This window comes from Bos mutus, chromosome 8, assembly GCF_027580195.1.
Source record: "Bos mutus isolate GX-2022 chromosome 8, NWIPB_WYAK_1.1, whole genome shotgun sequence".
NCBI lineage: Eukaryota > Metazoa > Chordata > Mammalia > Artiodactyla > Bovidae > Bos > Bos mutus.
In genome coordinates this window covers 35,568,998-35,593,819 of record NC_091624.1, presented here as the reverse complement: position 1 = coordinate 35,593,819, position 24,822 = coordinate 35,568,998, and the positions used below count along the sequence as shown (strand labels likewise).

The window sequence follows — 24,822 nt, the reverse complement described above, 5'->3', positions numbered from 1 at the left end:
TCAGGGCGACGGCGGCTCCCGGGCCCCACCCCTGTCTCCCAAGCTCCGCTCCTGGACCCGCCCCGTGAGGGAGGAGCCAAGAACCGGCCGCCTCCCAGATTCACTCCAAAGTAAAACCCACTGAACCCTCTCATAGTGATCAGGCAAAGTAACCCTCCACGAGTTTATAAGGTGATTATGAGAAAGATTCACATTGCTTTCAGTATTTTAGCTACCAATTCTGTTTATTTTTATTGAAGTTAAGTTCATAAAATGAACCATTTTATTTATTTATTTTTGTATATAAACACTTTTAAAATGGAAGAAAGAAAAGCATACAATTCTATCTGAACTAAATTAAATACATTTTTAAAAATTTACCAGAATACATTTATTCATAAAATAACATTTGTATGGCTTATGAAATTCATCTTATGAAATTCTTTGATATCATTTCACGTATTTCAATAAACTGAGGAGAAAGTTTTTTTTTTTTTTTTTTTCATGTTTCAATGCCATTCTCCCAAATCTTCCCACCCTCTCCCTCTCCCACAGAGTCCATAAGACTGTTCTATACATCAGTGTCTCTTTTGCTGTCTCGTATACAGGGTTATCGTTACCATCTTTCTAAATTCCATATATATGCGTTAGTATACTGTATTGGTGTTTTTCCTTCTGGCTTACTTCACTCCCACTGTTGGTGGGAATGCAAACTAGTACAGCCACTATGGAGAACAGTGTGGAGATTCCTTAAAAAACTGGAAATAGAACTGCCTTATGATCCAGCAATCCCACTGCTGGGCATACACACTGAGGAAACCAGAAGGGAAAGAGACACGTGTACCCCAATGTTCATCGCAGCACTGTTTATAATAGCCAGGACATGGAAGCAACCTAGATGTCCATCAGCAGATGAATGGATAAGAAAGCTGTGGTACATATACACAATGGAGTATTACTCAGCCATTAAAAAGAATACATTTCAATCAGTTCTAATGAGGTGGATGAAACTGGAGCCTATTATACAAAATGAACCATTTTAAGGTGTATAATTCAATGGCATTTTAGACATTCACAGTGTTGTACAACCATCACCTCTATTTCCAAAACATTTTCATCATTCCAAAAGGAAAACCCCATACTGGTTAGCAATACTCCTCCTATTCCTCTCTCCCCTAGTCACTGGAGACCACTAATCACCTTTCTAAGGATTTACCTGATTTGGGCATTTCATAGTCGTAGAATCATACAATTTGTGGCCTTGTGCTGGCTCTTTTTTTTTTTTAAAAACAATTCCCAGGTTTACTCCTGTAGTAGCAAGTATCAGGACTTTTGTTCCTTATTGTGGCTGAATAATATTCCGTCATGAGGACATACTACATTTTATGTATCCATTTATCAATTAATGGACACGTGGTTTATTTCCACTTCAGGAATACTATAAATGATTCTGCTATGAACATGATACACAGGTATCTGTTTAATGTCTTTCAGTTCTTTAAGGTATAGACCTCACAATAAGAGGTGAGGTCTTAAGAGGCCTCTTAAGACCTTCTCTCTCAAGAGGCTGTAAGAGTGACCCAGAGAGTCTAGGGAAATGGCACCAAGTGGAAAATGGCCTTCTGGTTGGACACGACTTGGGGAGGAAGCTGTCTGTATCTCTAGCCTGAAGCAAAGTAATTGAATGGCAGTACAGGGAGGGCCCTGGAGTGGAACAGCCTACACTACCACCATTTGTTAGGGTAAGAACCTGTGATTTTCCTGTTTTCCATCTTGCCCTCACAAATCCATCCTGTACACCTGCTATGCAGGACACAAACCTGACCACACATCTGCCTTTTGCCTATACTGTTTTTGCAATGTTATGGAGAATATTACTACTTAGCAGCTGGAATGAGAAATCCATGTATGAAGAGGCACAATTTTGCTGAGAAGATGCTTTGTTAGCCTACACCCAGGAGGAAGTTATGGAGAAGGCAATGGCACCCCACTCCAGTACTCTTGCCTGGAAAATCCCATGGATGGAGGAGTCTGATAGGCTGTAGTCCATGGGGTCGCTAAGAGTCGGACACAACTGAGCGACTTCACTTTCACTTTTCACTTTACTGCATTGGAGAAGGAAATGGCAACCCACTCCAGTGGTCTTGCCTGGAGAATCCCAGGGATGGGGAGCCTGGTGGGCTGCCGTCTATGGGATTGCACAGAGTCGGACTCGACTGAAGTGACTTAGCAGCAGTTAGCAGGAGGAAGTTAAGCCTCCTGAGAGTGACTTGGTAGGTATTCGGGCTTCAGAGAAGAGGATGGTGATGCTCATATGAACCTAGAGAGGAATTATTTGACTGTTCTTGAGAAGGAATGAGAAAGACTTGGAGGAAGCCTGAGATGTCAGGAAGAGGCTGAGAGGATGAATCAGACAGGAAGGAAAGGCTAGCTGATAAAGGAATTCCAGGGAGAACAGACATGGCTAAAGGGGATCTTTAGGTTGTATAACCCCTTCCTCACTCTCCCCTGCAAAATATTCAGTGAAGTCTACATTACTAACCAAAGTATTTGTGACACAAATTGTTTGTAACAACTTGAAGATCTGCCAGCCTCTAAGTCAAGTCTGGTGTTGGACAAAAACCACATGAACCTAGAAGGCAGAGAAGAAAGCTGAAATCTGGCTTACATGTCAATGATGTTTTACTTCACTAATAAACCAAAGCAATGTAAATTAAAATAATAAACCATTTTACCTATAAAATTGGTAACAACTTTTTATAAGTAACAGGCAAGCATTCAATGAGACAGACTTTTTTTTAAACCTTTTGACTACGCCACATGACTGCCCTACTCGACTTGTGTGATCTTAGTCCCCGCCAGGGATCAAACCCATGTCCCCTGCATTGGCAGTGAGCAGTCTTAACCACTGAACCACCAGGGAAGTCCCCAAGATGGATTTTTATACATAATCCCACCTCTTGTCATTTCTCCAAAGAAAATAAAAATATAAATAATCATGCAGAAGGGTATTCATTATGGTATTATGTGTAACAGCAAAAACTTTGAATCAGTTACATGTATGTTCAAGGAAAGGTATCCCTAAATTAACAATAGTACATTATAAAAGAGAATGTTATGTACATATTGAAATTCAATTTTACAAGAATTTGATATAGGAAAATGCCTACAAATTAAGCATATAAAATACTATCTAGTGTTCTCATCTGAAGAATTGGAATAGAAGTCATCCCTACTTCATAGAATTGTTGTAAAGTTTGAAAGGTGGAACTAATTGTAAAGCAAGGACTCAAAAATTATTAGGTACCTAGAATAATGGTGGCATTTTTCTCAAACTTGTTCAGGGGAGAAACACACACATATATATACATATATAAAAACAAGAAATAGTTAAAATGTTCAACAAAGTTCATCAAAATAACCATCATTAAAACTGAGTTAAAGGTCATTTTATAATTTAATCAACTAGGGTCTTGATTCAATGAACAAAACCCAATTCTGGAATACTTAAGAAAAAAAAAGACTTCATTGAAAAGTGTATCACTAAAATGCTTTATGTTACAAGTAGTGGCAATGCCAAGTCATATCTTGACTTTATATTTCAGTTCATATAACTTGAAATGAAATATGAAAAATCAGTCTTAGAATTGGTAAAATAGAACATATTCCTACATATTCATGAGGACCTCTATTCTGTGGCATTAATTTATTATTTCTGCACCAATACCGTACTGCTTTAATTACTATAACTTTGCCCTATATTTTGCTGATAGGGGAAGCTGTTCCTCATTATTCTAACTTTTTTTTTTACTATTCTTGGCATTTCTCCTCCAGAAGAACTTTTGAATCAGTTTGACAATTTCCAGAAGAAAGTTCCATTGAGATTTTTTAATTGGAATTTCAATTAAATTTTAAAAACCTATAACTTTACCTTTATAAATGGCTCTTTATGAAAAAGATAAAATGCTTCTCATGATAAAGTCCACTCTTCTTGACATGATATACAAGGCCTTTCATAATCTACTTTTTTCTTACCTTTCTAGATGCCCTGCTATTTCTAAATTTCTTTCAAGAAGATATAGTAACTTATTTATATTTATTTTTAAAATTTTGGCGGCACTGGGTCTTCTGTTGCAGCACTCAGGCTTCTCTAGTTGCAGCACAGGAACTTACTTCCCTCTCAGCATGTGAGATCTTAGTTCCCCAACCAAGTATCATACCTGCATCCCTTTCATTGGAAAGTAGATTCTTAACCACTGGATCACCAGGGAAGTCCCCCGGCTATTTCTTGCCTCACATTTTAATTCTCCAGCATCAGCAGAAACTATATATCATTCATTTTTATGTCATTTATTTTTATTATCATTTATTTATTTATATTTTATCATTGTTGAGCATAATCAGCATTTAATACACAATAAATACTAAGCTCATCTCAGAGACACAGTAAATATTTATGGGAATTAAAAAAAAAAAAAAAAGAACAAGTAATTTGCTCAAGGCTACATGGTCAGTAAGTGGCAGAAGCAAGACTGAAGCCTATACGTGGCAGTTGACAAAGTCAACACTGCCTCCTCAGAGACTGAGGTCAGCTATAGCTTTCTACATAATGCACGGCACGCCTCTCTCTTTCTCTCTGTGTCTTTCTCTCTCCCCTATTTACTCAAATCAGGATCCAAACATGATCCACATGTAGCATTTCGTTGACATGTTCCTTAATTCTCTTTTAGTCATTCGCCACCTTTTTAAAAATTATGATTAAATACACAATAACATTGGGCTTCCCTGGTGGCTCAGAGGGTGAAGTGTCTGCCTGCAGTGCAGGAGACCTGGGTCCAATCCCCAGGTCGGGAAGATCCCCTGGAGAAGGAAATAGCTACTCACTCTCGTACTCTTGCCTGGAAAATTCCACGGACAGAGGAACCTGGTAGGCTACAGTCCATGGGATTGCAAAGAGTCACATGTGACTAAGCAACTTCACTTCTTCACACAGTAACATAAAATTTATCATCTTGACCATTTTTAAGTATGCAGTTGAGTAGTCTTAAGTCCATTCACATTGTTGTTCAACAATCTCCAGAACTTTATATCTTGCAAAATTGAAACTCTATACCCAGTAAACAATTCCCCATTCATCCCTTTTGCCTCTGGAAACCACAGTTCTACTTGTCTGTATGAATTTGACTACCCTAGGTACTTCATATATGTGGAATCTTATAGTATTTGTTCTTTTGTGACTGTCTTATTAATTTAGCATCATATCCTCAAGCTTTACCCATGTTGTAGCATATGTCAGAATTTCCTTCCTTTTTAAGGCTAATATTCCATTGTATGGATGTAGCATATTTTGTTCAGAGAAGGCAATGGCACCCCATTCCAGTACTCTTGCCTGGAAAATCCCATGGACGGAGGAGCCTGGTGGGCTGCAGTCCATGGGGTTGCATAGAGTCGGACGCGACTGAAGCTACTTAGCAGCAGCAGCAGCATATTTTGTTAATCCATTCATCTCTTGTTGGACACAGGTTGCTTCCAGTTTTTGGCTATTGTAAATAATGCTGCTAAGAACAAAACTGTACAACTATTTCTTCAAGATCCTGGTTTCAGTTCTTTGGGGTATATACTCCAAATGGAATTGCTAGATCGTGTGGTAGTCCTATCTTTAATTTTTTGAGGAACTGCCAAATTGTTTTCATAGCAGCTCTACCATTTTACAATCCCATCAACAGTGCACAAGGGACCCAATTTCTCCACATCCTCACCAACCCTGCCACCCCACTTTTTAAAATCACTTGCCTGTTGAAGAAACTGTGCCATTTGTCCTTTAGAATGTCTCACATTCTAGATTTGGCACTTGCCTCTTTGTGTTACCATTTAACAGGTTCCTCTCTTTCCTACATTTCCTGTAAACTACATTTCCTGTAGATCTAGATTCTTGATTAGATTCAGGCTCAATTTTTCTGGCAAGAATAATTCATAGACAGAGCTGTGTACTTCCCTATTCAACACATCAGGAGGCATATAATGTCTGAGTGTCCCACTTCCGGTGATGTTAAGATTACTAGTGAGTTCAGGTGCTTTCAGCCTAATCCATCCATTTAAAATTTCCCCATCAATATTTTACCTAACGGTTTTAACAACCATTGATGATTATTTTACAGATCCATTATTAGGAGTTCATTAGGAATTCCAAAATGGTAATGTTCTAATATTCTTTTTTGCATTTATTAGCTAGAATTGTTCTATAAAGAAGTTTCCCTCTATCAAACTATCCTAAAATGCAGTTAGTAGAGGACCCATGCTTGATTTTTTTTCTCTTCTATTTATCCATTTTGAGAATAATGAATTGATCCCTACCAAAGTAGACCAACAGGGTTTCTTTTTTTGGATTCAGTAGGAGTGATTATCAACTCATAGAATTTTATACTTTTTATTTGCTTTCCAAATACCATTTTCACCCTTCAAATATTTCTAGACTTCTTATTAAGTACCACTGTGACTTACTGTTTCTTTTCATTTGAATCCAGGCTTCATGAATATTGTCAAGTTTTAATCACTGAATTCCATTCCTACAACCAAATAATATGATTAATTCATATCCCAACCAACCCTCAGTCTTCCTGAGAATGTTGAAATAGAAATGGCAAGGGAAGGGAGAGAGTTATTATATTATTTCCAACTCCATTAGGAAATTCAGTCAGTTCTTTCCTTAGACCAACTCAGAATATAAGACTTACTTGTTTCCTAGCTGTTCAACGGTTCCCAAATTGAAATGATCCCCACCTGGTGACAAATTCTGATTACACAAAGGTATAGAAGATAAAGTTGTTTGGACTGCCTACCATCTCTTTTCCTTTCTATAAGCAGACCTCCCCTATTTATTCAAGAACTACCCCTATTCCTTGGCTCAGATGGTAAAGGATCGCCTGCAATACAGGAGACCCAGGGTTCCAGAAGGTCATGGAAACCCACTCCAGTATTCTTGCCTGGAGAATCCCATGGACAGAGGAGCCTGGCAGCTACAGTCCAGAGGGTCGCACAGAGTCAGACACGACAGAAGCGACTTAGCACACACAGATGTACCCCTGCAAATTCATTGGAAGGACTGATGCTGAAGCTGAAACTCTAATACTTTGGCCACCTGATTCAAAAAACTGACTCATTAGAAAAGACCCTGATGCTGGGAAAGATTTAAGGTGGGAGGAGAAGGGGACAACAGAGGATGAGTTGCCTGGATGGCATCACTGACTTGATGGACATGAGTTTAAGTAGGCTCCAGGAGTTGGTGATAGACAGGGAAGCCTTGACAGGAAGTCCTTGAGGTCACAAACAGTCGGACACGATTGAGTGACTGAACAGAACTGAACTGAATGTATCCCTACTCCACCTGCTAGGCCAGCCAATCACTTGGCTCTTACCCCAGGCCCCAGGCAGGGGACCTGGGACTCGAGCCAGGTTAATTAGCCAGCTACAGAGTTTTTTGTATGGACTATTGGCAAAGATTTGCACTCTGTTGCCTGTGCTGCTGCTGCTGCTGCTGCTAAGTCGCTTCAGTCATGTCCAACTCTGTGTGACCCCATAGACGGCAGCCCACCAGGCTCCCCCCAGTCCCTGGGATTCTCCAGGCAAGAACATCATTAGCTATTAGAGTCATCTCTTCCAACAGAGCAAAAATGTGTAATCTTTGTGCATTTTAATCTATTGACCATAACTGGGCATTGCTAAGGCCAGCTCTTTCCCTGGATTTATTTTTTTTTTTTAATCATTATATTTCCTTTTTCATTAAACTAGTTTGAGTCTGGTTTTTTCCACTCAAAACTAAAACACCCTTAACCCAATGGGAGAAATCAAAACAGAAAGGAAAAGAAAAGAAAAAGGAAAAGAAGGGATATAGTGAATGGGAAAAAAGAGAAACTTGGATGAATGCCACTATAATAAATTCTCCAAACTTCCAATTGCTTTAGTCAATGAGTCTTATACCTGAAAGGAATCATACAAATTACTTAGCCCCATTATATTTTATTAATTTCTTACTTTATATTTGATATCCCTAAGTTAGACAAAAATTACTTTGCCATATTATTTATTCATGCTTGTATTAGGGTCCTCCAGAGAAACAGAGCCAATATATTTACAGAGAGATAGATGTAGATCGAAATTTAGACCTATAATCTATATGTTTGTCCATCCATCCATCCAATCATTCATCCATCCATTCATCTATCTAGAGAGAAAGAGAGATGTATTTTAAGGAATAGGCTCATGTGATTGTGGGGGCTATCAAGTCTGAAATCCATTGGGCAGACTAGCAAATTGTAACTTCAGATGAGTTGATGTCTTGAGTCTAAAATCTTCAGGGCAGAGCAGCAAGTGGGAAACTCAGACAGGTTTTCTATGTTTTAGCCTTGAGGCAGAGTTGTTTGTTCCTTCTTCTGGAAAGCTCAGTCTTTGCCCTGAAGGCCTTCAACTGATTGGTTGAAGCCCCTGCATTATGGCGTGTAATTGCTTTACTCAAGTCTATTGATTATAAATATTAATTATATCTGAAAAATATCTTCAAAGCAACATCTAGACTAATGTTTGACCAACCAGCTGGGCACCCTTGCCTAATCAAGCTGACATAAAATTAACCACCACAGTGTTGTCCTACCTCAACCGGTAAATAACTAGAGACATGCATATATTTTATAAAATGATACAAAAAGAAAATTAGAACCAGAACCAGAGACTCAGACTATCCTCCTGCCTATGTAAATTAAATAGGCATAAAGATTTTAACTGATTTGTTCAAAAGCTGATAATAGAACCAAGACAATGAACATATGATGATTCTCCTTAGGACAACCCAGACTCTTGGATCTTAACACTAGGCATTTTATTCTGTGGAGAACTCACAACTCTGGACTTCCTTACTTTGAGGGTGATTACCTCCCATGGTTTGAGAGCAAATAAAAATGTTACCTACGCCACAACAGCCTTTTTTGTTCTCAGTGAACACACAAGCGCATTAAGAAAGGGCTGATGATGAAAACGTTGAATTTTGGCTGCGCTCTGTACTTTTGAAAAATAATGACAATAAGAAACTCCCCCAACTTTGTTTTATGAAACCCCCTATCCTTTTGTGTTCTGGGAAACAGTATACCCAACAGGATCACCCTTCTTTGTGTGACTTAGATAGGACTGACAACTCTGTCTCGGTCTCCCTTGTTGACTTGTGACTGTGACAAGACCAAACATAGATCTTTCCCCTTTCACCTAAACCTGCTAACAAGGCCAGACACACTCTCCAATTCCTCCTTGTCTCATGATTGATTAGCTGAGATTAGAATTGTTGGTCTGCCTCAAATTAGCTAGACACAAAAGTAAACATTTTCTGTTCAGCCAACTTACTGAGATGCCTCATGACTGCAGAACAACCGCCTATGAATCCCTCACCTGTAAAACAGTAGGGTAATACCACCTGCCAAGAAGCTCTAATCTTGGCATCTGGGGTGTTCTCCATATTGTAATTAACTGGATGAGATCAATTTCCTCACTTGTTCAGGTTTTGTCTTTGGCAATAACATCCATCAAAGGGCTGAAAATTTAAAAAAAAAAATTTTTTTTTTTAAAAAGAGGGACTTCCCTGGTAGTCAAGCAGTTAAGACTCTGTGCACCCAATGCAGGGGACCCAGGTTTGATCCCTAGTCAGGGAACTAGATCCCACATGCCATATGAGATCAGGGCAACCACATAAATAAGAAAAAGGGAAAAAAAGGGGTCTAAACACATGGGGAGACAGCTGGGTCATAGTTACAAAGAAGGGGAAGGTGTAGTTGCTTCAGGTCATATACTGTGGCTCATTAAACCTGTACCTCCTCAACCGAATTATCAAACCACTACCCATTCGGCTTCAGAGGACCAGTGAAGGAGTTCATTAACTGATTTCTGGATTGAAATCAATGAAATCTATTCATTTCTTTAGTGCTAATCAGGGGAAAGTTAAAGGTTGAGAAAGGAACAAAAGCAGCCCCTGACACCAGCCGGCCTGGCATTCACAGGGTATTCTCCTGTATGTGTGTGTGTATATATATACACACACACACAATCTCAGGAGACCTTAAAGTGAGCCAAAATAAGGCCACAGGTTAGTTTGGCCTAGGCCACTGTGCCACACACACAGTACCAAACATCCTGCTATCTTGGTTAAAATGAGTGATTGCTGCTTCTTAACCAATTTCAGCTTTTCCTTGCTTTAGTCTGCCCTCCTTATAGGTAAGATTTGAGATAGCCAAAGGTAGAGCTGCTAGAGCCTTTCTGCAACTCTTACACTCTTCAACTTCATATCTTCTTCAATCCTGTTGCATAGAATGCAGACATCTTAGATCATGAGTCCAGGCTACACTCAGTGGAACAAGAGAAAAGACAGCTGTGTCTTGGACATCAAAGAGCACCATACAGTCCTAAACTGCCTTCCCTGTCTTTTACATGATGAAGTAAACGTGGAAAGCAGGAAGGCTAGAGCTGGCTGAACCTGGAGGAAGGAAGAAGGGGACAAGAGTGGGAAGGAAGGAAAGGGGAAAGACAGGAAAGGAAGAAAAGGGTACAGGGTGGGCAGGAGAAGGAAAGGAGTAGGAAGGGACAGGATGAGGAGTTGAGTTAATCCCAAGGTCTAAGCAAATCTTTGGCTTGTTGTTCCTAGAGCCTTAAAAAGAGCGGGTTTCATTGGAAATTATTAACTATGATACTTTCTACAGAACACTAATTCAAAATGATGGCAATAATAAGGTGCTGTGTTCATCATGTCAGGGATGAAAGCCAGAGCTAAGTTTGACTCAGGCAGGGCAGGTACTGGAGGGCTCTGGCTTCACACAGTGGTTACTACAGCTTCAGGTATCACATTTAGACAGAACGTTGCTCAGGGGAAGAACAGTGATCTCCTTCCATGGCCCTTTCTTAAAAGTGAAGAAACCTTTTGCCAAATGCCTCCCTGCAGACTTGCCCTTCAGTGTACTAGCCAGAGCTAGATTATATATCCATTACTAGAGCAATAACAGACAGAGAATAGCATTACCATGAATAATAAACCATTCTTATTAACTTGGGTCCACTCCTAGAACTAGGGACAAGATCATCTTCCCCTTAGTCACAAAGGGGAGAGATAGATACAAGACCACTACTTCTAGGGTGTGAGTTTTTTAACTTACTCACAAAAAGGAACAAAATTGTCCCATTTGCAGAGATGTGGACAGACCTAGAGACTGTTATACATAGTGAAGTGAGTCAGAAAGAGATAACAAATATTGTATATTAACACATATATGTGGAGTCTAGAAAAGTGGTACAGATGGACCTATCAGAAAAATGGAAACAGAGACACAGATGTAAAGAACAAATGTATGAACACCAAGCAGGGAAGGAGTGGGATAAATTGGGTGATTCGGATTGATGTATATATGCTGCTGCTGCTGCTACTGCTAAGTCACTTCAGTCGTGTCCGACTCTGTGCGACCCCATAGACGGCAGTCCACCAGACTCCCCCATCCCTGGGATTCTCCAGGCAAGAACACTGGAGTGGGTTGCCATTTCCTTCTCCGATGCATGAAGGTGAAGAGTGAAAGTGAAGTCACTCAGTCGTGTCCGACTCTTCGAGACCCCATGGACTGCAGCCCACCAGGCTCCTCCGTCCATGGGTTTTCCAGGCAAGAGTACTGGAGTGGCGTGCCATCGCCTTCTCCGGTATATATGCTACTATGTATAAAATAGATAACCAATGAGAACTTACTGTATAGCACAGGGAACTCTTACTCAGTGCTCTGTGGTGACCTAAAAGGGAAGGAAATTTAAAAAGGGGATATACGTAAACATATGGATGATTCACTTTGCTGTACAATATAAACTAATACAACATTGTAAAGCATCTACACTCCAATTAAAAAAAAAAAAAGGGCAGTATATGACTCAGATGCCCCATTCACATTCCCACTTTGTCATTTGTAAAGTTACTCCGACAAGTTTCCAGCAGATGGCAGTAAAGTGCTTGGAGAAATGACTGCTGCCACTGCTAAGTCACTTCAGTCATGCCAGACTCTGTGTGACCCCATAGACGGCAACCTACCAGGCTCCCCCATCCCTGGGATTCTCCAGGCAAGAACACTGCAGTGGGTTGCCATTTCCTTCTCCAATGCATGAAAGTGAAAAGTGAAAGTGAAGTTGCTCAGTCATGTCCAACTCTTAGCAACCCCCATGGACTGCAGCCTACCAGGCTCCTCCACCCAAGGGATTTTCCCGCAAGAGTACTGGAGTGGGGTGCCATCGCCTTCTCCGAGCTTTCCCTAATTTACACACAGTGAGGTGACAAGGTAGATAATTAACAAAAATCAAGATTATGTTAGACGATGGGCTTCCCTGGTGGCTCAGACTATAAAGAATTCCCCTGCAGTGTGGGAGACCTGGGTTTGATTCCTGAGTTGGGAAGACCCCCTGGAGGAGGGCATGGCAACCCACTCCAGTATTCTTGCCTGGAGAATCCCATGGAAAGAGGAGCCTGGCAGGGTACAGTATGTGGGGTCACAAAGAGTTGGACATGACTGAATGACTAACCACATTAGACAAAAGTGGTGGTGAAGCTGAGAAATGAGAGTCCTACAACATAGATAATCAAATTCAAGTAAACTTTAAAAAAATATATCCGGCAAATTCTATTTAATGAAACAATTCATTCCATATTTAAGAAATGTTTAAAAAATCTTTATTCAATGAATTTCAATATAGTTACTCTGGAAAAAAAAAAGATATCCTAAATTGAAAATCATTATGTTAATCAACAAAAAGTTTTAAAATATCTGTCAAGATTGATTTCTATAAGAGTGGGAGCATTCAATACAGCAAAGACCCTACTCTCTCTTATATCAAATGATTATGGTACACAGAAAATTACTATACCATGAAAAAAGATACCGATTGAATGGATGAAATATTATCACTAAAGATCATTATAAGACATGATTAATTTTAAGAAATCTGAGATTTAAAGAAAGCATTAAATTTTCTTCATTATTTCTCTCATGTATCTGTAGAAAGGGAAAATATACTCAAAATTAAACAAGCAAACAAAGGATAAAATTAGGAATACAGGGTGATATGTCAGGAAAAGATTTTAAGAGAGTCTGGCTAATCAATTTTCTTGTTGCTGTAACCTCTACCACTTTCTCTTAATATCAAAGCAGAATTGTATAAATAATTATGGTACAAAAATGCAAGGAATTTCTTAGGATCAGTTTACACTATGGGTCAATAATATATGCAACGTGTACGATGAAATGGAATTCCTTTCATATCTTCCCTGTGATCACGGGCATAGTCCCATAAGTAATAATCCAAAAGAATGGAATTGATCTCTCCAGTAGTTTTTTCACCCTTTTTTTCAATAAGCTCCAGAAGACAATCCCGGATCAGCTCGACACACCAAACTGAGCACCCTCTGATTTCTACCTCTTGCCTATTCCCATAAAAGAGCATTTCTCCTGCAAGGAAGAAAAAGAAAAATAAGCACTAATAGTCAATGAAATAAAATGTATTCAAAACTTTACTGTAGGACAAAATGCAGTAAACAGTACTCATTTTCAAATTGTAAATCTCAGACTTTATTTATTTTTGGTAATTTAAACCATGTCTAAACTCGAATTAATTCAAAATTGCAAGTTAAGTTCCACATGGACAGGGATTGTGTCTGATTTGATTGTCTCAATATTCATAGGACCTAGCATGATCCCTTGTATATACTAGCTCCCCAATAAATATCTGCTAATTGAATATGGGTGAGCCATACATTTGAAAATATGACAGCAAGATTATTAAATTATTTAAAAGAGAGGATTTAAAATTTGGGTTTGATGTTGGAGAAAAAAAATTACTGCAAAATTTGGAGGACTCCCAGGGGGCCAAATAAACAGCACCTCCTTTACCCTTGAGAACTTAATGTTGTCTTGTGTACACTCCAGATACATCAAGAAAAACCTAGGAGATCAAAGTTCTTAGCTTGAGCAAGGAAAACCATGCTTGTTCTTCAGAGTCAGGATCCTTCTGTCAGCTCTGCCTGAATACAGAGCCGCTAGATCCTACAGGTATTCAGTGCTTATCTCCAGAGTATATCTGATCCTACAAGGTGGACACTGGCAGTGCTTTGCCAGGGAGACTAGAATTGGGCTTAGCAACTCAACTGTCGTTAAAGATGAGGCAGACAGAGTAAGTGGATGCAGCAGCTGGATGCAAAATGCTGCCCCGTCAAGGTAGACCCCAAAGTTTGAGCATTTTTCTTCTCTTGGAAATCAGAAAATTGAATTTCATGTGAAATCTAATTGTCAAGTGTTGATAACTAATTAAAAATTGCTTAAAACACTGTTCAAGCCAAACAAAACACATCTGCAAGCTATATTTGGCCTCAGGCCACCAATCGGTACTCTTGCACAGAGCTTCGCAGTAGCTGAGAAGCCCTGTGATCCACTGAGACCTAGAGGAAATGCCCTACCCATACTGGTTCCATTCTGTCCCTTGGGATCTTAAATAGTGTTACTTGTGTCCCTTCCATATCTCTATCTCTGATCCTTGGGGCAAGTGGAAGAACAGACACTGACTTAGCATTTGAGTTAAGCCTTTTTGGATGTGTAGGATTTGAACTGAATAGAAGAAAATTTGGGTGGGGGAAACCAGGCAAGAAAGTGTTTATAAAGATAGGAATGTGTATTGCATATACCCTCCCCCCAAAAAAATCAACTGATTATGGCTGTATGTAGAAGAAGCCCTGACTGCTAAAGGTTGTCCCTTTAAAGGTATTCAACAATTAATGATCCCAGACATGAGTATTATGACATAGAACAGCTTGCTATTTTTCAAATGAGGAAATGAGCAAAATGGATTGCCCGAGGCTACATAAAAATGTGGTAGAAGCAACCATAGGAATAATGGTACCTTTATATAATGTGTCATTCTTATTTTGGGTGATTGAAATCTATTTCACAGGAGAAAATTACTCATCATAAAAACAACTTCTTTTAAAAATAAAGAAAAAAGTAGCTGAAAATATTGCCCCTAAAAGAGAAATTAACACGAAAATTGTACAATATAATTATTTTCCTTATGCAAAGGGATATTTAAAAAGCGAAAAGTTACTTTTCATACAAACACAATCATCTATACTTATGGCAAATAAATCAGCCTAGAAAAGTCAGTGACTTGTGCAAGATAAACCAGCAGCAGACCTTGGAGCCTCCTCACTCAAAATCCAGTACATATTTATCTGTCAGCCCACTTTTTATTTCACAGTGTAGTGTGCTCTTAAGCTTAATTAATAACACTCTGAATACAAACCTGAACTGTCTTAGTGTTGCACACCTTCATGTGACATAAATGTAGGTGTCATTTTAATGTAAGACTCTGAAATGATGATGTCCAGATAGTGTGATTTCCAGCAAAACCATATTCCACGGTGTAAAAAACAAAAACCAATTTTCTCTATAATTTAATTGCCCTTGCATTCTTTACATGTGCTTTTAACAATAATAGTGTTTTGTTTTTTTTTTAAGGGAAGACCTTTTGTGAAAGAAATGACAAAGACTGAACAATTCACAGTATAACAAAAAATGTCTTAATTAAGCTAGCAAACCTTTGAGAAGCTTCTCCAGTAGTTCATTGGAGTATTTCAGGGCTCCCAGGTAAACGAGAACCTGAGGTAATCTATAGTCGGCAAACATGGTGATACTGGAGATGTCCTTAAAGCAGCCATCTCCTTTCCCCTCTAATACACTCCACGTATCTGCCACCAGGATTTGGGCCCTTTTGTAAAAAGAAATTCTTTTCCCCTGATGAATGAAGAGAATATGAATGTTACCTGGGTATCTGAAAGCCTTATGTATGCTATTAAAAAAAGGTACACATCGAAAACATTTTTTCAAGGGTAAATAATCTTACTCTTTGGTAAGAATTTATAGACCTTTTATAGAAAAAAAGGGAGTCTATAGATACTAAATTATCACTCCAGGTTTATTTCCTTTATTTTTCAAAACACATAAAATACAATTCATGTCATCATGGTACTACTTAGTTCTTTTTCAATGACATTACTTTATATACATACATATTTCTGTGCCACTATAATTTATCTGCTTACTATGTTTAAGGGCTAGATTAGCATGGACTGTAGAAAAATATAATTACAATCTACTCCTAGTCTTAATACCAAGGCTAATGACCTCAAATCATCTTTTACAACTGTGAGTCTGCTAACTGTGAAAAAGTATCACTGGCTCCCAAAACACATTCTGACCACCTTGGAGAATGTTTAAATAAGTAAATGACATAAAGAAGTAAATAAAAAATGAAATTAAATTCTTCAAGGATAGACTCCATATAAAAATTCTTTAAGATGATAATATAGATTCCTTTATTTATTAAAAAAAAACTCTATTAAAACTACTTCTTTTAAAAATATTGCTATACTATCCTAATGAGAAATAACTTAATATTGTTTAACCTTAAAGAATACCCCCTGCAATCAATCCAGATGTACTTTTTCTAAGTAAACTAAGTTTTCCATTTTTCTTTAACTAAATTTTCTAAAGCCACCACTAAGAAACTGAGTATTTTGTTTTTTAGGGCAAATACCTATACTCATTTTTTGGTGTAAAGTCTGTAAATTACATTGAGTGATGGGGGAAGAAATTACCACTAAGAAATATTTCTATATCATCTGGGAATAATCTATATTCCCAAACCTACCAAAATATGACAACCTGGAAATTGTTCCTTTATGGATGCTGGACTTGTAGATGGTAACTAGATTTCTAATTCAAGTAAACTTTATTGAATAGCAAGCATAAAACTTAATTCACAAAATAAAACTGTTCCAAAAAGAAGTATTCATCATAATATATATTATAATAGAAGCTATTGTCTCCTATTTTTAACAAGATTCATAGAGCAAGGGCGTCCCAGGCGGCACTAGTGGTAAAGAACCCTCCTGCGAATTCAGGAGACATAAGAGATATGGGTTCAATCCCTGGCTTGGGAAGATCCCCTGGAGGAGAGCACGATGTCTGGAGATTCCCATGGACAGAGAAGCGTGGCAGGCTTCAGTCTATAGGGTTGCAAAGAGTTGGACATGACTGAAACACCTTAACATGCATACATGCATAGAGCAAACAGGAAAAATCTAGGAGCCAGACTTATATAACAAAATCAGTGCCAGCATCTAACACAACACAAATTGTCACATCATGAGCACTGTTTCCATGGTAGCCAACTAGGATATCATGAAGGTTAGATTATAAAACCCTAAAATGAAAACAAAAACAAATTCAAGTGAAGAATCTAAAAATAAATTCAAATCACCTATAAAGCATTTTTTAAGAAGCTGATATGGTTTTTAGTAGTCAAATAATTTTAGTAACCAAATCTACATCTCTAAAATATTAACTGCTATCACTGAAAATACCAGTAAATTCTCTAGTAACAATTCCCTATATGTTCCATAGGGCTTCCCTGGTGGCTCAGATGGTAAAGAATCCTCCTGCAAGGCGGGAGACCTGGGTTCAATCCCTGGGTTGGGAAGATCCCCGGGAGGAGGGCATGGCAACCTACCCCAGTATTCTTGCCTGGGAAATCCCATGGACAGAGGAGCCTGGTGGGCCACAGCCCATGGGGTCACAAAGAGTCAGACATGACTGAGCAACTAAGTACATAACACATATGTACCATAATGCTTTGCATTAAAGCTTTGCTTTGCAAATAAAATATTTTCAAAATAGTACCTTTATAAAATAATAATCAATGTAAAACACTATAACCATGAGTTGATTTTCTGCAACAAACTTATCATGAACAAATAGAAAGGTCAAGAATTACAAATGCTTAATCATAACGTAACATGTTATCAGTTATGCTTAGTCACCCAGTCCTATCTGACTCTCTGCAACCCCATGGGCTGTTGCCAACCAGGCTCCTCTGTCCATGAGGATTCTCCAAGCAAGAATACTGGAGTGGGTTGCCATGCTCTCCTCCAGGGGATCTTCCCAACCCAGGGATCAAAGCCAGGTTTCCCGAATTGCAGGCTGATTCTGAACCACCAGGGGAGAAAAGCTCAAGCTTTTCATGTATATTTATCAGTATGTTAGCATAAAGGAAGTTGATTTGTTAATTAGGGCTTTTATATATACTGAATGGGCTTCCCTGATGGCTCAGTGATAAAGAATCCACCTGCCAACACTGGAGATGCAGGTTTATTAATCCCTGGATTGGAAGTTGCCCTGGAGAAGGAAATGGCAAACCACTCCAGTATTCCTGCCTGGAAAATCCCATGGACAGAGGAGCCTGGCGGGCTACAGTCACTGGGGTTGAAAAAGACTCGGACATGACTTAGCAACTAAACAACAATAGTTACTGAATATTCTAAATCAGAGTCACTTTAAGAGCTTTAAAAAATAAAGTTCTTTTACCCAGTGATCAGAATCTTTGATGGTGGTGCTTTGGAAATGTATCTGAATTCTGAAGTCTCCTGATTCTGGGGCACAGCCAGGTTGAGAAATCACTCATCTAAACTGTTGCATTTAGACAAATTCTCTAACTTCACTAACTTGTTCACAATGTCTAAAAACGAATGATAATCTCAGTAAATAAGTGTAACATTAAAAACAATTATAACTATTTTTAGTAACTTGCTGAAGATTAAAAAATACAGCAATTGATACTACTACAATATTATGAAGGAGTAGGGAAAAGGACACTCAAATATGCTACTGCTGATCCTCTTTGTTATTGTTTTCCTGGAGAAGTGTAACCATTTTTATGTATTATAAGTCTGAAAATCCTGGCCACACTCTAACTCAGTAATCCCATTACGGGGAATTCATTCTAAGGAAATAACTACGGGTGTTAAACTGCTGTGCAATATTGCTTATTTTTACATAAAACTGGAAACAATAAGATATAAAATTTAATTTAAAAATAAAACTATATATCACAATTATTGTGGTAAAATAGTTTGGGCAAATAATTATGGTAATGTACATCAATACAGTGGAGTACTATGAAGCCATTAAGAAGAGTAGCATGGAAAAAAGTTGTGCTGTGAAAGAATTTTTACTGACATAGATGCTCATAATATATTAAATTTTAAAACAGTTTATATAGCATATTTCTTCCCAGCTCATATATATATCTATAGTCTCTATACATATATATACATATAGTCACACACAGAAAAAGACCAAATTGTGAACAATGGTTACCTCTTGGCAGAATAAAGACCACTTCTCTGTACTATCCAAATTCTATAATTAATTTTACTTTTGCAATTAGAAAAAAAATTTTAAATATGTATAGAAAGGACTTCCCTGGTGGTACAGTGGATAAGAATATACCTGCCAATTCAAGGGACATGGGTTCGATCCCTGGCCTGGAAGATTTCACATGCCTCAGAGCAACTGAGCGCATGTGCCACAACTACGGAGCCCGAGCTCTACGGCCCATGAGCCACAACTACGGAGCCCAAAGTGCGGCAACTACTGAAGCCCACACACCTAGAACCTGTGCTCTGCAACAAGAGATGCCACCACAACGAGAAGCCCTGCACTACAACTGGAGATAGCCCCTGCTTGCCACAACTAGAGAAAAGCCCGAGCACAGCAACAAAGACCCAGTGCAGCCAATAAATAATCAACTAAATTTTTAAAAATACATTTGATTTTATCACTTTCTGAATTCAGCAGCAGTGCCAAAAGTTCATCAGAATTCCTTTAGACTTGGAATTGAGCAAAGTGCTTTAATTATTTGTTTATCTTTTAAATGAATATGCAGAATCACAGATGTAGAAAACAAACTTATGGTTACCAGGGGTGGAAAATTGGGTGGGGGGGGAGATCATTTGGAAGATTGGGATTGACATATACACACTACTATATATAAAGTAGATAACTAATAAGACCTACTGTACAGCACAGAGAACTCTACTCAATATTCTGCAATGTGAAAAGAATCTAAAAAAGAGTGGACAAAAAAATAAATAAAGAGTAGACATATGTATAACTGATTCGCTTTGGTGAATTATTTATGTCACCAGAAACTAACACAACATTGTAAATCAACTATACTCCATAAAAAATTTTAAAAATAAATAAATATGCAAAGGTAACTTAAAATTAACTAATCAAAGGATTGAGTCCTCACTATACACTCAGTGTTATGTGAGGAGTCACAGGGATTCAAGAAATATAGTGCCTTGGGATAACAATAATCATAATCTTATGAAAATATAAATGAAAAATGAAAAAATGTAGTAATACTTCTTTAAGTGAAAGTGAAAGTGAAGTCGCTCAGTCGTGTCCGCTCAGTCGTGTCTGACTCTGCGACCCCATGGACTGTAGCCTATCAGGCTCCTCCATCCATGGGATTTTCCAGGCAAGAGTGCTGGAATGGATTGCCATTTCCTTCTCCAGGGGATCTTCCCGACCCAGGAATCGAAGCCGGGTCTCCTGCATTGCAGGCAGATGCTTTACAGTCTGAGCCACCAGGGAAGCTTCTTTAAGAAAGTACTAAAATGTTTAAATTTGATTTTTGTTACATTTTGGGGAATTTTCTGTAAGAATGTATTTTAGAAATGAGTACTGATGGGAAATGGCTCAGGTACTAATTTTCATTTTAAAATGTATCAGTCACAGACTTCCCTGGCAGTCCAGTGGTTAAGACTATGAGTTTCAAATACAGGGCGCACAGGTTCAATATCTGGTAAGGGACTAAAAGCCTACATGCCGCATGGTGTGGCCAAAAAGGAAAAAAAAAAATGTGTTATCAGCCTTAAAAATTAATCTATATCCTGGTACAGTTTCTAATTGAACTTCTCAGCATATATAACAAATGAAAAGAAAGCACTCTGCTATAAATAAAAGAGAATTTCAGCAAACACTTACTAACTCAATCTTATCTACCAAAAAAATTCACTCCTTTCTCTCACAGAAACAAAAATTCAGGACAACTTGAAAGTAAACAACTACCTGATGTCCTGAATTCATTCCATCCTAGTAAGGGAGTAAGCAAGTGAAAGTCGCTCAGTTGTGTCCGACTCTTTGAGACCCCATGAACTACATACTCCATGGAATTCTCCAGGCCAGAATACTGGAATGGATAGCCTTTCCCTTCTCCAGGGGATCTTCCCAACCCAGGAATCGAACCCAAGTCTCCCGCATTGCAGGCAGATTCTTCACCAACTTAGCCACCATCCTAAAGTCATGTTAAATTTAATCTTAGCCCTTCTTCTACAACAACCACGTTGATTCTGGAATACACAGATTCCAAGCAACATGAATGACAGTTTGATTTCTTTTATACACTGTTTAATATATTTAAATGGCCAGTATGAAATAAGGAACTTGATCTAAATTTCCTGAAAAACAAGGTTGAAATGACATACTTTGAAGACTAAGATAAAGCTCATAGGAACCTCTGCATTAATAAAATGGTTCCTCAGAAGAGAATGAAGTTCAACAGTGGCCTAGGGTCTCTTCCCTAGGAACTGCCTGTGTCCCATCCGTACTACTCTCCACAGGCACACTTAACTGGTCATAATCCATGCCAGGTCAATCAGTCCTTGTCCAGGAGTTTTAGAACTGGAAGCAAGAGAGTTCCTCCCTCTCTCCCTGGTGGCTAAAGTGATAAAATGGGGAACTCTTTTCCTACTATAGAGTATTGAGTAGAGTTACAGACTAGGCTATCACAGAGCACTGAGTAGAGTTCTCTGTGCTATACAGTAGGTCCTATCAGTTATCTACTTTTCTACTTCATGGAGAAAGTTGGTCTGCGGTAAGAGAAAAATGGAGTCAACAGAAACAAAGAAGAGAGGACTGAATTCCCATGGCTTTGAGTCCCTGATCCTGGATATTTATCTCCAAATCTTGTTTTGTGTCTGTCACTTGCAATTAAAAGAATCTTAACATAATCAGGCATCTTTCACTTTACAGTAGAACTGAAAAGCTAGCTATTTCTTGACTAAATGACCTAAGATATTGTACATTAGCTAACCTTTCTATTTTTGAGACTTTGGTTCCAAGTCTACAAATAGGACTATAATGCTCCTTGTCCTTAGCCCTACAGAATTGTTCTGTGGATCAATGAGTGTGCATGCAAATACCTTGTAAATCATAAAGAGAGATTTGAACAATACTACCATTTTAGTTGTTGTGATTATAAAAGGGTAGCTTTAAAATTCCAAGTTGACATAAGTACTTATTAACTTAGTCAAGAGATTTATATATATGGTCCCTCTTGTTACTTTTAATTCTATTCAACAGTTAAAATACACAGTGATAATGAATTCTAAAAGAATTATACAAAAATAAAATCCAGGTGTATACTAGGAGAGTATACAAAATGTTCACCATTTAAAAAGTATGCCTACTTAAATTTTTTTGTGAAGAAGTGAAGTGAAGTCACTCAGTCATGTCTGACTCTTTGCGACCCCATGGACTGTAGCCTACCAGGCTTCTCCGTCCATGGGATTCTCCAGGCAAGAATACTGGAGTGGGTTGCCATTTCCTTCTCCAAGAGATCTTCGAGACCCAGGGACTGAACCTGGGTCTCCTGCATTGTAGGCAGACGCTTTACCGTCTGAGCCACCAGGGAAGTCTTTGTACCACAGAGCAAATGATACTGTTAAACTACCCTGTGCATGAAAAAGGAAATACATAGTATATATACATTAGAACTCAACATCAAATTTTTTTAAGAGAAAATTTAGTATACATTCTGATTCTTATCCAATGAAGTAAAGTTTTTGAAGTACTAAAACGACCTCACTATCCCTAAGTGACATCATGTTAAGTCTAGCGTTTTCTTAGGTTTGAAACATTGTAAAAGACAAAATAAAGGAAATACACTGATTAGAAAACATTAAGAGAAGTGATGTCTTTGAAAAACTGCTTAACAATTTTGTTACTGTTCCTTGGTTCCATTAGGAAAAAATTCCAGAATTTAAATTTTTATTCTCGAAAGGAGTTCTGAAAGTAAGAGAGATATCTATGGGAAGATAATTAAGAACTCTAAAATCTCTAGAAGGGGAGCAACTCACCTCAAACTGAGTCACATCTCTGTAAGAAGGAAAGTTTTCAACTACCAGGTGCAATAACTTCTGAGCACTTTTATCACTTTTTTGGACACAATTAAGAAAAGAGCCTCCAAACTTCTCAAGCAGAATTTTCCCGGTTTCATTGAGAATCCGATGCCTCTCTTCTATCAAAGGCATGGGGACATCTGTGTCAGACCGGAGTATATGCCGAACCTCATCAAGGGTCACTGTTGCATAGTAGGAAGCACTAGTTATTGGGATCCCTTAGGAAGAAAAGCACATGCAGAGGAACAATGTCATACTTTTATATTCATTAGGCCCTTGCTTTTACAACATACAATTAAAATGAAACCACTTAAGTATTACAGGAATGAATTAAAAGTAGATGAATAATTAAAAATCAGGAACAGATCCCTCATTCTGTATTTGCTCGTCTGTACTTACTCAATCACTTCTAACAATTGTAATATTACACCAAATGTATTTTGACTGTGTAGAGTGTGGGATAATATTTGTCCCTTTGCTCCTCAGATATCATCAGAGTGGCGTTCCTAAGAAAACCGACTTTCAGTCTTAGCTGCGACAGTGCTAAGTATTAAAATCAGAATCATTTCACACTGAAGATTTTATGCCAGCTTCTTCTCGTACTTTTAAGCAGAGGTACCGGCAATAAATTCATCTTATCAATACATTATTCCATGTCCCAGCCCACTCTGTGGGACCCTCCTAGTAAAATGAAATCTCAACGCCACTGGGTCTGACCGGGAGTAGAGGTACCAACCTTCGTCCAGAGCTCTGTTGACCGCGGCGCACAGGGACCAGTACCCACTGTACGTCTTCCCCCCGAACCCCACCTGACATTTATACTCGTCACTCTCCGACCAGAAGGAGAAGTTGAGCGTGTCTGTCACGAACACCCAGTTAACGGCGGCCTCGTCAGTGCCCCTAGGGTTCAGCTCGTGAATCGCCTTCCAGCCCCCAATGCGCAGCTCGGGCCCCGTGGCCTTGGCCAGCAGCAGCTCGGCCACCCTCCGCACGCCTCCGTCATCAATGAACACATCTCGACTGTTCTCGGCAATGAATTTTGCAGACTCCCTGGGAGTCAGAAGCCCATCCATCCCGCACTTCTGTGGAACAGGAACCGACACTTTTGCCCGCGGGCTGGCCAAACGCCCTTTCCTCTCTAGCAGGGACAAAGGCCAGGGTCCCCTACGACTTTCCCTCCCTTGCCACCGCGGGATCGTTGCCCTAACAGGCTCCCGCCCTCTCAGAGAGGATAAGAGAACCGACGGTCCCCAAACCCCTACGGCCCCGCGCGCACCACTGGGGCACAGCGAAAACCAGCCTGAGGCTGCAGGCACTTCCGGGAGGGGGGCTCCGCCCACTCGGGCCGGGGCGCGCGCCCAGACCCGTTTCCGGTTCTGAAGGTCCGGAAACCGCTTCCGAGAGTCGGTCGCGCGCCTACTGTGAGTTGCCCAACCTAAGACCTGAGGACTTAGCTGATTTGCCCGTGCGCCCACCCTCCCCCCGGCAGGTGGGCCTGCGAGAACGCTGTGGCCCGAGTTTCAGCTACTCCAACCGGTGTATTGTGTTGCTCTCACTCGGCACTCGCGCCTCTCCTGCCTACTGAGGGCGAAGTCTGGGCAGGACACCGTTGGCGACACGCTGCAGCCAAGTTCCTGGGACTCGAGGAACTTTATGGCCGTGGGTCATCGTGTCGGGGACCGAGCCACCCCAAGACTGCGACACGGGTTGGC

At 39.3% G+C, this 24,822-nt stretch overlaps 1 protein-coding gene across 1 annotated transcript; it reads right to left on the bottom strand.

Annotated features, from left to right (window-relative positions):
* Positions 1-12,691: 12,691 nt before the first annotated feature.
* QNG1 (Q-nucleotide N-glycosylase 1) lies at positions 12,692-24,427 on the bottom strand. Its single transcript, XM_005896652.3, has 4 exons — positions 23,847-24,427; positions 23,069-23,328; positions 15,620-15,815; positions 12,692-13,481 (listed from the first exon to the last, which is right to left on the bottom strand). The coding sequence occupies exons 1-4, from the start codon at positions 24,181-24,183 to the stop codon at positions 13,249-13,251; spliced, it is 1,026 nt and encodes a 341-aa protein (XP_005896714.1). The 5' UTR covers positions 24,184-24,427; the 3' UTR covers positions 12,692-13,248.
* Positions 24,428-24,822: the final 395 nt, after the last annotated feature.

What these genes read in the sequence shown, in the direction of transcription:
- QNG1 (XM_005896652.3), bottom strand. Translation starts at nt 24,183, where the DNA reads ATGGATGGGCTTCTGACTCCCAGGGAGTCTGCAAAATTCATTGCCGAG. An exon ending in CAACAGAGCTCTGGACGAAG is followed by an intron (nt 23,329 to 23,846) that starts GTTGGTACCTCT and finishes TTTCTTCCTAAG; the next exon opens with GGATCCCAATAACTAGTGCT. An exon ending in ACTGGAGAAGCTTCTCAAAG is followed by an intron (nt 13,482 to 15,619) that starts GTTTGCTAGCTT and finishes TCTTCCTTGCAG; the next exon opens with GAGAAATGCTCTTTTATGGG.